The following is a 13,723-nucleotide window of genomic DNA, read 5'->3' as shown; positions in this document are numbered from 1 at the left end:
CGTACTTTCGACAATAAGCATAGGTGCGGCTTTTCGGAAATCAAGAAACACTACATCTACCTGGTTGCCTTGAGCCAATAGCTTCCAGTATGTTGTTTGAGAAAAATGCGAGTTGGATTTCACATGATCGATGTTTTCGAAGTCCATGTTGGTCGGCACTGAGAAGGTCATTCTGTTAAAGAGAGCTCATTATGTTGGAGCTCAGATTATGTTTATGTTCTAAGTTTTTACAACAGAACAATGTCAAGGATACTGGACGGTAGTTTTGTGGATCACTTCACTTCTTGTAGACAGTTGTGACCTATGCCATTTTCAGAGAACTGGACACGGTTTTATGTTCGAGGGATCTACGGTATAGTTAGAATAGGCGCTAACTCAGCCACAAATTCAATATAGGTAGAATCTGTCAGGGATTCCATAAGGTCCCGGGGCTTTGTTCAATTTTAACGATTTCACCTGTTTCTCAACACCACTGACCCTAATACTTATTTCATTCATCTTTTCAATGGTTCCAGGATTAAATTGGGGCAATTCTCTAAAGGAACATTTGAAAACAGAGGTAAGCATTTCAGCGTTTGCTTTGCTACCATCAATTTTCAGCTCTTGTCTCGTTCGCAAGGGACTGGACACTAATTTTGATGCCACTAACAGCCTTTACATACGAATTTCTTAGGATTTTGGGAAATGTCGTTTGACAATATTCTGCTACGGTAGTCATTGAAGGCATTACGCATTGCCCACTTGATAGCCAAACGCAGTTCATGCAGCACCTCTCTATTTATAGCTCTACGCTTCGTTTTACACCTATTGTGCAGTAATCTCCGTTTCTATAGAGGTTTCTTTAAAGTGACTGTATAACACGGAATTGTTCTACTGGGTACATGTCTATCCAATGCGTGCTCAACTATTCTTTTACAAGGTGCGTCCCATAAGTAATGCGACCAAATTCATAAAAAATCATTTATTGAATATATTCGTACAAATAATCAAAAATTTTCAAAATGGCATCCTCGTGCGTCGATACACTTCTGTAGGCGGTGTTTCCATTCCTGGAAGGCTTCCTGGAATGCCTTTTCCGGAATTTCCTTTAGAGCTGATGTAACATGCGCCTGGATGCTTTCAATCATGTCCCAATGTTTTCCTTTCATGACTCCTTTTAACCGAGGAAACAAAAACAGTCAGTGGGAGCCAGGTCAGGACTGTAGGGAGGCTGGGAAACCAATGGGGTCTTAGTCCTGGCCAGGAAGTCGTTAACAATGAAGGCGCTGTGACTTGGCGCGTTGTCGTGCTGAACTTTCCACGTGTCCTTGATGTCGCTTCGGCAGCGCGAGACCCTCCTTTTCAGACTTTGGAGCACTTCCAAGTAGAAAGCTGAATTCACTGTAGTTTCGGTAGGTACGAATTCGTGGTGGACAATGCCTCTGACGTCAAAGAAGACAATGAGCATGGTTTTGATCCTGGACTTGCTCATGCTTACCTTCTTGGGACGGGGCGACGATGCGGTGTGCCACTCTGAACTCTGCCTTTTTGTTCCAGGGTCGTACTCAAAAATCCACGACTCATCACCAGTGATAATTGAGTTCAAAAAATGAGGATCATTTTCACACATTTCCAACATTCTCGGCACCAAAGCACTCGCATGTGCTTGTGTTCGTCGGTCAGCACTTTTGGGACGAGTTTGGCACACATCTTTCTCATGTTCAAATCTTCGGTCACAATGCGGCAAACAGTTGTTTTTGGCATGTTTAGAGTTTGTGCTATCAATTGAAGGCTCAGCCGTCTGTCAGAGTTCAAACAATCTCTCACACGCGTCACATTTTCGTCGACTCGTGCGGTTGATGGCTGTCCACTGCGAGGTTCGTCGGTGATATCTCGGCCCTCCGTGAACGACGACTTGTGCCATCGGAAAAGTTGTGATTTGGACAAGCAATTAGTCCTAATGGCATGCTGAAGTAATGGAAACGTTCCGGTGGCGGACTTCCGAAGTTTAACGCAAAATTTGATAGCGTACCGCTGCTCTACAGAATGATCATTTGTGCCGTGTTACATAAACTCAAAACGGGGTTGACGGAAACGCACGTCCTGACTCTCCGGCAGCACGCAGCCGAATGAGACAAAGAGCGTTTTGATGCTAACACCCCGTCCACTTAGCTCAGCCGGTTATAACACGCGCTGGTGTACCGTTGCGTCAGAAAAATAATTGGTCGCATTACTTATGGAACGCACTCTGTAAACTTGAGCCAGAGTTCCACTATTCTTATGATGAACGCTATACTTGTCACTAGGTAGTGTATGTACTACAAGCGTGTGAGATATGAGCAGAATCGCTGACCAGATGAGCGGATACTTTCCTTGTTAGTGTATATGCATCATTGTAGTGGTGCTACGCCATGTTGTTTTGTGTGGAGGCTGACGCTAATTTTTTGCCCTTCCATCTTTGCAGACGTTCACTGCGTGGTGCAACTCGCACCTGCGAAAGGCCGGCACTTCCATCGAGAACATCGATGAGGACTTCCGCAACGGGCTGAAGCTGATGCTGCTGCTCGAAGTCATCTCGGGGGAGACGCTTCCCAAGCCGGACCGCGGCAAGATGCGCTTCCACAAGATCGCCAACGTCAACAAAGCGCTCGACTTCATCGCCAGCAAGGGCGTCAAGCTCGTCTCCATCGGAGCTGAGGGTACGTCTTAGCACTGAACGTTGTACAGGCGAACGAGGCCTCACAGATACAAATTTGCTTAAATTACACTTAAAGGCATGTGGCGTCATCCTGTTGGTACCAGCCGAGGGTAAGTTCTTCGTCGTCCAACTGGTTCACAAATTCCCGAAAGAGAAAAATCGCGAAATGGAATGGAATGAACGTGTTATACCTTGTTCGTGGGGAAATAAAGCTGGGAATCACGAAAGGTACTTGAAGTGACTGCCCTCGACTTGAAAACAGCTGAACACGACGCTGAAGATTCTCGAATGTTGCTTCCTTAACCTCTGGTGGCACTGCCTGGATTTCACGGCTGATGTTCTCTCGTAAATCTTCCAAGTTGTGTGGTTTGTTTCTATAGATCTTGTCTTTTAGGCCACCCCAGAAGAAAAAAATCAGGTGGTGTAATCTGCTGCTGAAAAATGATTGGACCTCAGCCATGCTCACTCTGGCGCCACCCTGTTGGTACCAGCCGAGAGCACTTCATCGACCAACTGGTCGAAACATTTCGATGTAAACTGCGCTTTTCACGGAAGACACGGGGGAGGGGGGGGGGGGGATATTGGTCCGATCATGCGACGCCGTGATATTGCACAGAACACACCAGTCTTTTGTGAATGAAGGGATTGTTCGACCTGTCCTTGTGGATTTTCATTACAATCAAGGATTGTTTAATGAGTATCCCTAGCATCTCTTCCCCCCGCCCAGAGTCAATGACATTAATACATGGTTACTCAGAAGTAACAATATGAAAAAGGTATTTCCCGCCGTTTCGTTTTTGAACGCAGGAAGGGCTGTGACATTACAGGGCTATTCATATGTATCTCCGGTCTTTAAGATGACTACTGTGCTAATACCAAAAGACATGCAGGAAACACACACATTGGCAGATAAACCATCTCTCTCTCTCGCTCAGTTGGTAGAGCACTTGTCCGCAAAAGGCAAAGGTTCCGAGTTCGAGTCTCGGTCTGCACACGGTTTTAATCTGCCAGGAAGTTTCATATCAATGCACACTCCGCTGCAGAGTGAAAATCTCTTTCTGGAAACATCCCCCAGGCTGTGGCTAAGCCATGTCTCCGCAATATCCTTTCTCCCAGGAGTGCTAGTTCTGCAAGGTATGCAGGAGAGCTTCTGTGAAGTTTGGAAGGTAGGAGACGAGGTACTGGCGGAATTAAAGCTGTGAGGGCAGGTCGTGAGTCGTGCTTGGGTAGCTCAGTTGGTAGAGCACTTGCCCACGAAAGTCAAAGGTCCCGAGTTCGAGTCTCGGTCCGGCACACAGTTTTAATCTGCCAGGAAGTTTCATACCATCTTTCTAAGTTTCTAACTCAGATTACATGTCAGAATAAGGGGCGCATGCAGTTCATTGACAGGAATTGTCGAAGAAGACGCGATTGCAACGTGCTTTGGAAGTCTGTCAATTGGGTTGCCTATATGCAGGCGCAGTTGAATTCGGTGCGATTATGCGGAACGGAATGTTAGCGATGAAACTTGAAGACAGCACAACTTACAGGTGCAAGCTGAAATTGTAGAATTCTGTAGCAATAACATGCAACATATTACCACTTTATCTCTGATGACCTGTTTAGGAACATAATATGTTACATTATACATCTCAGTGCTAGTGAAAGGGTTAACTAGGCAATTTGAAGCATAAAAAGGGCTCGCCATTCTGTAGGTAGACGGCAGAGTGACACGGACCGCTGTGGATGCGAGTGCAGTAGTGCCATTTCACTGGCCTGCTACAGTCTCACCTTGTGCTATTGTTCTCTCATTGTTGAGTTTGCCACCTCGTCTTTAACAAATGCAGCGTATTCGCTCCCGGTGTCTCGTTAGTACCGGCTGTTTAAATTAGTCTGTGGAAGTGAGGGCTGTATTTTCTTCATAGGAGCGTTAAAATTTGTTTTTAAGTGCTTCCTTAAATATTATAAAAAAAAGGTATGTAAATTTCGTTGAAACTTTGATCGATCTCCTGGAAGCGCAGGGTTCAGCGGAACACAGATTAACAAACACTGGCCGAAGAGAAGAATTTCGGTCCTAGGATCATGGTGCATGAATGTACTGTACACTCCCTGACAAAGATCTACATAAGTCTGAGTAATACTCGTGCACGTATGAGTCCGTACAAAGTTATAAAGGTAGTCCATCCTGGGAATCGAGAATTAGACGATCTTCGACAGTTGTCGCTATCGATACTGGCAAGATACCAAAATATCCTAGGTAAATGGCCGTATCTCTTGAGTGCATTGACTTAGAAGTGTAAATATTTCGCACCGATAAAGACTTAGTATGTGACGTAAATTTCAGCTTCATACTGAGTAATAGGTGTCTAAAAGGTTACAGACAGACAGCTAACAATATGATGCTGTAAGGTTTCAGTTTTAACTGATTGAGATATGGAACGCTGAAGATGAAATACATTTAATGTATTCGCAGTTCTGAACATTGTGAGCTATCAGCTGTATAATGGAGTGACGACAATGAAACTTTGTACCGGACCGGGACTAGAACTCAGATTTCCCGCTTACCTCGAGCGGTCGCCTTACCATTTGGCTATCTGAGTAAGATTCACAGCCAGTCGAAAACTTCTATGTTGTTCTAGACACTTGGTTGACGAAATATGGAAATTTGGGCATGGCCGTTAAGACGTGCCTGGTTTGCCAAATGGTAAGGCGACTGCTTGTATGATGATGAACGGAAAATCCGGGTTCGAACCCCATCAGACACAAATTTTCATTGTGTCATTCCAGTATACAGCTGACCGTTGTCCATATTTGCAACTGGTGAATTCATTTAATGTATTTCATAACGGCTGTAGTTGGCACAGTGCCTGTTCCTTGAGACATGCATGCATGTCTGAAGGAACCTTACATTGTAAATTGGAGTAACACAGGCGTTGCAATATCTTATATATCGTACCTAAAAATGACGTTGCCAGAAGGGGAGGTGGAAATGAAATTTAACTTCAAGGGTTGAGGGGTTATGAGATGTTACTTCATTCATTACGAAATAATCAAATTTACAAAGAAGATATTGTGTTGCAGGTGTCGGCAGTATATTGTGGCGATTTGTTGTGGAAGTCAGATTGGTTGTATTTATAATGATATGAATTGCAGTCAAAATGTGGATTCTATTTAACCATAATGATGCAGTGCAGTGCCACAGCAGTTGAAGTGCATCTTGCCGTGAATGCATTTAACTGCTACAGCAGTTCAGCTCGGGTTTGTCCGATTTGTTTCTGTAGAAGTTTTTAAATGTGGATGTGCTTATCACTTAGCTGTGGAGGAATAGGTTCACTGGACAGCAGTGTTACTTCTGAATAATAATAATAATAATAATAATAATAATAATAATAATAAAATAATAATAATAATAATAATAAGTTAATCGACACCTCATGTTCTGTTATTACCAAGCAACAAACCTAGGAACCAACACAACTGGATACAGATCACAAGTATACACAACATTTATTACCAGATACCCGGAATTAAAATTTTTAACAGAACGACTAGCTGATCAGATCCGTGTAATAATAAAAAATAACAGGATACCCCAGTCAGAATTAGAAAACATCAAATAACAAGTACAACAAATACTGGAACAAAATAATGTGCAATCAGAAGAAGAAGAAAATACAGTAATGGACTCAAACATCCCAGAGCAAACAAACAAAGACCAACACGCATCAATTAAACAATCAGAGGAAAACGAAATCTTAAGACAGCCACCAGAACAAGCACAAATAGAACACGAAGAGACACACGTGTTAGATATAGAAGAGAAATTTCAGCTGACATATATAGAATACAAAGACACAAATACAGACATTAGACCATTCTTGCATAGACCACCAAATAACCCACAAGTCGAAACAACAATAAAAACTATCAACACAGTCATACACAACAAAATAAATGAAAATACAACTATGGAAGAGTTACAACTACTGGTTTATATAGGAGCACTCACTACACTAAATATACACACTAGGCAGAGATCAGAACAAACCAACACACAGAAGAAACCCACAAAACCAGTTGGCAACACAGGCTACAGATCAGAATAGAAAAACTGAGAAAAGACATTGGACAGCTAACACAACTTATAAGAAATGAAATATCAGACAAAAAACGAAAAAGGTTAGGTAAAATCTCACAACAAGAAGCAATAGAGCAATTAGATGAAAAGAAGCAGAAATTACAAGCATTGGCCAAACGACTTGGAAGATACAAAAAAAGTGAAAATAGAAGGAAACAAAACCAAACATTCAACACAAACCAAAAGAGATTTTACCAAACAATAGATAACACACACATTAAAATAGACAATCCACCAAACATAACAGACATGGAACACTTCTGGAGCAACATATGGTCAAACCCGGTACAACATAACAGGCATGCACGGTGGATACAAGCAGAAACAGACACATACAAGATGATACCACAAATGCCTGAAGTGATAATTTTGCAACATGAAGTCACCCGAGCAATTAATTCTACACACAATTGGAAAGCCCCTGGAAATGATAAAATAGCAAATTACTGGCTAAAGAAGTTCACCTCAACACATTCCCATCTAACTAAATTATTTAACATACCTAAAAACAAAGATGATGTGACTTAGCAAATGAAAGTGCTGGCAGGTCGACAGACACACAAACGAACACAAACATACACACAAAATTCAAGCTTCCGCAACAAACTGTTGCCTCATCAGGAAAGAGGGAAGGAGAGGGAAAGACGAAAGGATGTGGGTTTTAAGGGAGAGGGTAAGGAGTCATTCCAGTCCCGGGAGCGGAAAGACTTACCTTAGGGGTAAATAAAATTATTTAACAGTTACATTGCAGACCCATACACATTCCCTGATACACTTGCACATGGAATAACCTATCTGAAACCTTAAGATCAAGCAGACACAACAAACCCAGCTAAATATCGCCCCATAACATGCCTACCAACAATCTACAAAATATTAACTTCAGTCATTACACAGAAATTAATGACACATACAACACAGAACAAAATTATAAATGAAGAACAAAAAGGCTGCTGCAAAGGAGCACGAGGATGTAAAGAGCAACTGATAATAGATACAGAGGTGACATATCAAGCTAAAACTAAACAAAGGTCGCTACACTACGCATACATTGATTACCAAAAAGCCTTTGATAGTGTACCCCACTCATGGTTACTACAGATATTGGAAATATACAAAGTAGATCCTAAATTGATACAGTTTCTAAACATAGTAATGAAAAACTGGAAAACCACACTTAATATCCAAACTAACTCTAATAATATCACATCACAGCCAATACAGATTAAGTGTGAAATATACCAAGGAGACTCATTAAGTCCTTTCTGGTTCTGTCTTGCTCTGAACCCACTATCCAACATGCTAAATAATACAAATTATGGATATAATATTACTGGAACATACCCACACAAAATCACACATTTGCTATACATGGATGATCTAAAACTACTGGCAGCAACCAATCAACAACTCAACCAATTACTAAAGATAACAGAAGTATTCAGCAATGATATAAATATGGCTTTTGCAACAGACAAATGTAAGAAAAATAGCATAGTCAAGGGAAAACACACTAATCAAGAAGATTACATATTGAATAACCACAGTGACTCCATAGAAGCGATGGAAAAAACAGATGCCTATAAATATCTAGGATACAGACAAAAAATAGGAATAGATAATACAAATATTAAAGAAGAACTAAAAGAAAAATATAGACAAAAACTAACAAAAATACTGAAAACAGAATTGACAGCAAGAAACAAGACAAAAGCTATAAATACTTACGCTATACCAATATTGACCTACACATTTGGAGTAGTGAAATGGAGTAACACAGACCTAGAAGCACTCAATACACTTACACGTTCACAATGCCACAAATATAGAATACATCACATACATTCAGCAACAGAAAGATTCACATTAAGCAGAAAGGAAGGAGGAAGGGGATTCATCGACATAAAAAAACCTACGTTATGGACAGGTAGACAACTTAAGAAAATTCTTTCTAGAACGAGCAGAAACTAGCAAAATACACAAAGCAATCACTCATATAAATACATCGGCTACACCACTGCAATCTGATAACCACCTCTACAACCCTTTAGATCACGTAACATCAACAGATACGAAGAAAGTAAATTGGAAAAAGAAAACACTACATGGCAAGCACCCGTATCATCTAACACAGCCACACATCGATCAAGACGCATCCAACACATGGCTAAGAAAAGGCAATATATACAGTGAGACGGAAGGATTCATGATTGCAATACAGGATCAAACAATAAACACCAGATATTACAGCAAGCATATTATTAAAGATCCCAATACCACAACAGATAAATGCAGACTTTGCAAACAACAAATAGAAACAGATCACATCACAAGTGGATGTATAATACTAGCAAATACAGAATACCTCAGAAGACATGACAATGTAGCAAAAGTAATACATCAACAGCTTGCCTTAAAACATAAACTTATAAAACAACACGTTCCCACATACAAGTATGCACCACAAAATGTACTGGAGAATGATGAATACAAATTATACTGGAACAGAACCATTATAACAGATAAAACAACACCACATAACAAACCTGACATCATACTCACCAGTAAAAAGAAGAAATTATCACAACTAATCGAAATATCCATACCCAATACAACAAATATACAAAAGAAAACAGGAGAAAAAATTGAAAAATACATCCAATTGGCTGAGGAAGTCAAGGACATGTGCCATCAGGATAAAGTTGACATTATACCAATTATACTATCAACTACAGGAGTCACACCACACAATATCCACCAGTACATCAATAAAATACAGCTACATCCAAACTTATATATACAATTACAGAAATCCATAATTATTGATACATGTTCAATTACCCAAAAGTTCCTAAATGCAATATAACATATACCGTACAGTTAAAAGGAAGTGACGCTTGATCAAGGTCCGCGTCACTTCCCATTTTTAACCAGACTTAACGTCTGAGAGTAAAGAAATAATCATAATAATAATAATAATAATAATAATAATAATAATAATAATAATAATAATAATAATAATTTTCTGTTCTCCTTATTTGTTGTCCAACATTGAGATTGGTTTTCATCAGTACTCTATTTCATGCTTCTGTCTGGCTTCCTCTTAATTTCCTTATATGTAGAGCACCGTACATCACTCGTAATCCGTGGCACACATGGCATCCGTACGTACCCCAAATGATTTCTCTCCTCAGTAGCTCCACTGCTACTGTTCCTATGATGTTAACGTGTCTCAGAATGTGTTGTATGAGTTAGTCTCTTTTTGTTTGAACGTGCATCCATAGAGATCTGGTTTTCCATATTCTTCTCAACATGTCTTTATGGTTAAATCTATCTCTGTCTCTTGATCTCCAACATCGTTCATTAGCACCAAATCTCCACTGCTTGTAGCCATCGTCTCTCATTTTCTTACCATCCAGGTTTCACAAGGTTGCAGGACCACACTCCAAACAAATGCATTCACAATCAGTTGTCTTGTTTCCAGACTAATGTTCTTACAGGTGAATTTTTTCTAAAATTAAATTGCAATTTTGGCCTGCTGTGCTATGCTCACGATTTATTTCCAGCTTCTGCCATCCTTTGTGATCCTGTTTACCAAATAAGTAAACTCCTCAATCACTTTTTTGGCTCTTATCTGCCAATTCCCATTGTTAGAGGTATATATCGTTCTTCAGTACTTCAGACCATCATTTTAATCTTACTGTGGTTTATTCTCATATACTCATTATATTGAATCGTAATGGTGTGTGAAAAGCTCCTGAATTCTGATGGGGCAATGCAGATGCTAATGGAGAGTGATTTTGAAGAATCACTATGTTTATCAACAGAGACAGCTTCAGAAGAAGAGTCTTTTGTGAATAATTTACACTAAATCCTTTTCAGTCACTTCAGTCTGTAATTACTCAACAAAGCAGCCAACAGCCAAACATCAGTGAAATGGGAAAAGTAAATACAAATACAAATAAGTCTCCATTTGACGGATCCAAATCAGAGCTACAAGTTCAAGTAAACACAAATGACAGCTGTTTGTGGTTCCTGAGACATTTTGCAAATGCAGGAATTGTTGGAAAGATGTAAAAGTGAATTACCAATCATTTCATTTGAATGTAATTAGAGAAATTTTCAGTTGAAGCAAAAGATAACAGGCAGGTGGCAAATGTCCAGAATGCATTTCAAGACTTGCTGTGTTCTCATATTTACCAGATCATTGGAAACTGTAGTTAACATACGTAGTCTGTTGGAAAAATTTTGTTCCAAAACAAAGTTTTATTGTGAAAAAACGGTTTAGCTATTTGTTAACTCCCATGCTTCAAAATGTGCCAACTTCAGTAGTAAATAATACCATTTAGTCTTGCTTTGAGAGAATGTACCAATATGAGACAATTCTAAACTTTTTTGTATATGCAATAAAAAAATCACACATGAATGTAAATACTGTAAATATTGTAAATAATACTCCTAACTGTCCCAGAGCGTGTCTAAAGGACATAACAGAAAAACATATAGAGGTAACGAATGTATTGGGATGGAGCAGCTGAGGCATGACCAAAGCATCTTGCACCTAGCAGTCAACCCAACAAGTATGTCTACATCTACAGTGACACTTTGCAAAGCACTGTCAAGTGCAGATGATATTTCTCATTGTACCACCTATTAGGGGTTTCATCCTGTTCCATTAGCTAATAGACTGCAGAAAGACTGAGAGCTTAAGTGCCTCGTCATGTGCAGTGAGTAGTTTCATCTAGTTTTTGCAGACCGTATGGCAGTGACATGTTGGATTCTGAAGTATATTTCCAGACTCTTCAGTTAATTCTGGTTTTGCAGGGTAGTTTGCATGTATCTTCAAGTGTGTGCGAGTTCAGTATCAGCAGTATCTCTGTGACACTTTTCCGCTTGTCAAACTGGCCTGTTATAATTCTTGCCATCCATCACTGTATATTTTCAATATCCCCCATTATGGATACCATACACTTGAGCAATCTTATACAATGGTATGCATGAGTGTTTTGTAAGCAGTTTTATTTTGTAGATTGAATTTTTGCAGTACCTCTCCAAAGAACTGAATTCTGCCTTCTGCTTTACCTATGAGCCTATATGATCATTCCATTTCACATCTCTGCAGATTGTTGCACCCAGGTATTTGTATGAGTTGACTGATTCCAAATAAGACACATTGACATTATAGTCACTGCCAATGTACATTTTGTGGAGGGCACAGTTTTACATATCTGAACGTTTAAAGTGAGTTGCAGCTTTAGGCGAACAACTTCATAATGTTAGCAAGATGTGAATGAATTTTTCATACACTACTTCATTATAGATAATTGGAGCATCTGCAGTAAGTCTGAAGTTTCTGTTAAAATTGTCTGCCAGGTCAGGTACGCATTGCCTTCAAAATGCTTTTGTAACCCATTCTGGAATATTGCTGAAATACATGGGATCCATTTCAAATAGGTCTAACAGGGGATATTGAATGTATACGCAGGAGTGCAGAACAAATGGTCACATGGTTGTTTGACTTGTAGGAGAGCGCCACAGAACTCTGAACACCTGAAATGGCAAGATTCTTGGAATTCAGTGTCAATTTTGTAGTGAAAGCCTACGTTAAGCATTCTTTCAGGAATCTAACTCCCATGCATAAAACAGATTCAAACATCTCATTACTTTACAAATGAATTAATGTCTTAAATACTTGATGTTAAGCATTTAAAAACCTTCAAGGTTGAAGATGCAAAACCTTTAATTATGTTGTTTTTATTGTTTTGGATTGTTCACCCATATACTAATGGAAAAGTTTAAAAAAGGCTTGAAGTTATGTGTAGTCTGTTGGAAGTCAATAAGTCCTCTTAATCTCAATATAGTCTGGCTAATTTGTGTGCCATGAGTTATGCTGTCTCAAGAAGACTGCATTTGTGTGTGTGTGTGTGTGTGTGTGTGTGTGTGTGTGTGTGTGTGTGTGTGTGTGTCTAAGGTGGTGAATAATGGCCTGTCAAACTTAATGTCTTCTACTTTCTCGCAGAAATTGTGGACGGCAACCTGAAGATGACGCTGGGTATGATCTGGACCATCATCCTGCGCTTCGCCATCCAGGACATCTCGGTGGAAGAGATGACGGCCAAGGAGGGGTTGCTGCTGTGGTGCCAGCGCAAGACTGCACCCTACAAGAACGTCAATGTGCAGAACTTCCACCTCAGGTGAGGGCTCGACACTTGACACCTGTTTTCTGTAAATGTGTTATAAATGCACTCACATACTTTGCTGCAACTGTAGTGCTGGACAACTGACCACTCACTGAGACTTGCGTGTGATTTTATTTCCTGTTTTTATGCTGCATGAGAGGTAGTTACAGAAAAAAAATTTAAACACCTTGAAGAAACAAAACTGTGACTGTGAAACTTCCATATTCACCCATCAATGTCACGCTCGTTTCTCAATGACAGATGACTTGATGGTGATCTCGGCTGTTCAGGAAATGCTGTGTGTCAACTGTAACCTCATTGTTAGTCTCAAAATGCCTCCCGCGCAATGTCATCTTCATCCAAGGAAAGAGGAATTAGTCACTGCGCTTCAAGTCAGAACAACATGGGGGAGGGGGGTTGAGGCAAAATGTGATAGCTCTAATAAGCAACATATGTGACTGTATTCTGTACAGAATGAGCAGGGATGTTGTCTGGCGCACAAACACCCTCTCGTACAGCTTTCCATGACTTTTTGTCTTGACAGCCTCCTGTAACAGTGTCAGATTTTTTCTAGTGTGCACCTGTGGTGGTTGCCCCTTATGAGCATAATCTGTAAGCACCATGCCATAGCATTCCCCAAAAACACTCTGCATCGCTGTGCTTGATGTTTGTGTGTTTTTTTTTATGATTTTTGGCACTGTTCAACCCACAAGTTTCCATTATTTGCTTAATTCCTTTGTCTCAAGTTCA

The 13,723-nt window shown here is 40.0% G+C and overlaps 1 protein-coding gene across 1 annotated transcript in view; it reads left to right on the top strand.

The window, feature by feature from the left end:
- The window catches only part of LOC126106901 (alpha-actinin, sarcomeric), a 533,945-nt gene that overhangs the window by 455,190 nt on the left and 65,032 nt on the right, over positions 1–13,723 (top strand). Inside the window, exons 2-3 of the mRNA XM_049913318.1 lie at positions 2,444–2,678; positions 12,814–12,988. Coding sequence (XP_049769275.1) covers positions 2,444–2,678; positions 12,814–12,988 — 410 coding nt within the window. The remainder of the gene's footprint in view (positions 1–2,443; positions 2,679–12,813; positions 12,989–13,723) is intronic.

Source organism: Schistocerca cancellata, chromosome 10 (genome assembly GCF_023864275.1).
Source record: "Schistocerca cancellata isolate TAMUIC-IGC-003103 chromosome 10, iqSchCanc2.1, whole genome shotgun sequence".
NCBI lineage: Eukaryota > Metazoa > Arthropoda > Insecta > Orthoptera > Acrididae > Schistocerca > Schistocerca cancellata.
This window is presented reverse-complemented; position numbering and strand designations above follow the sequence as displayed.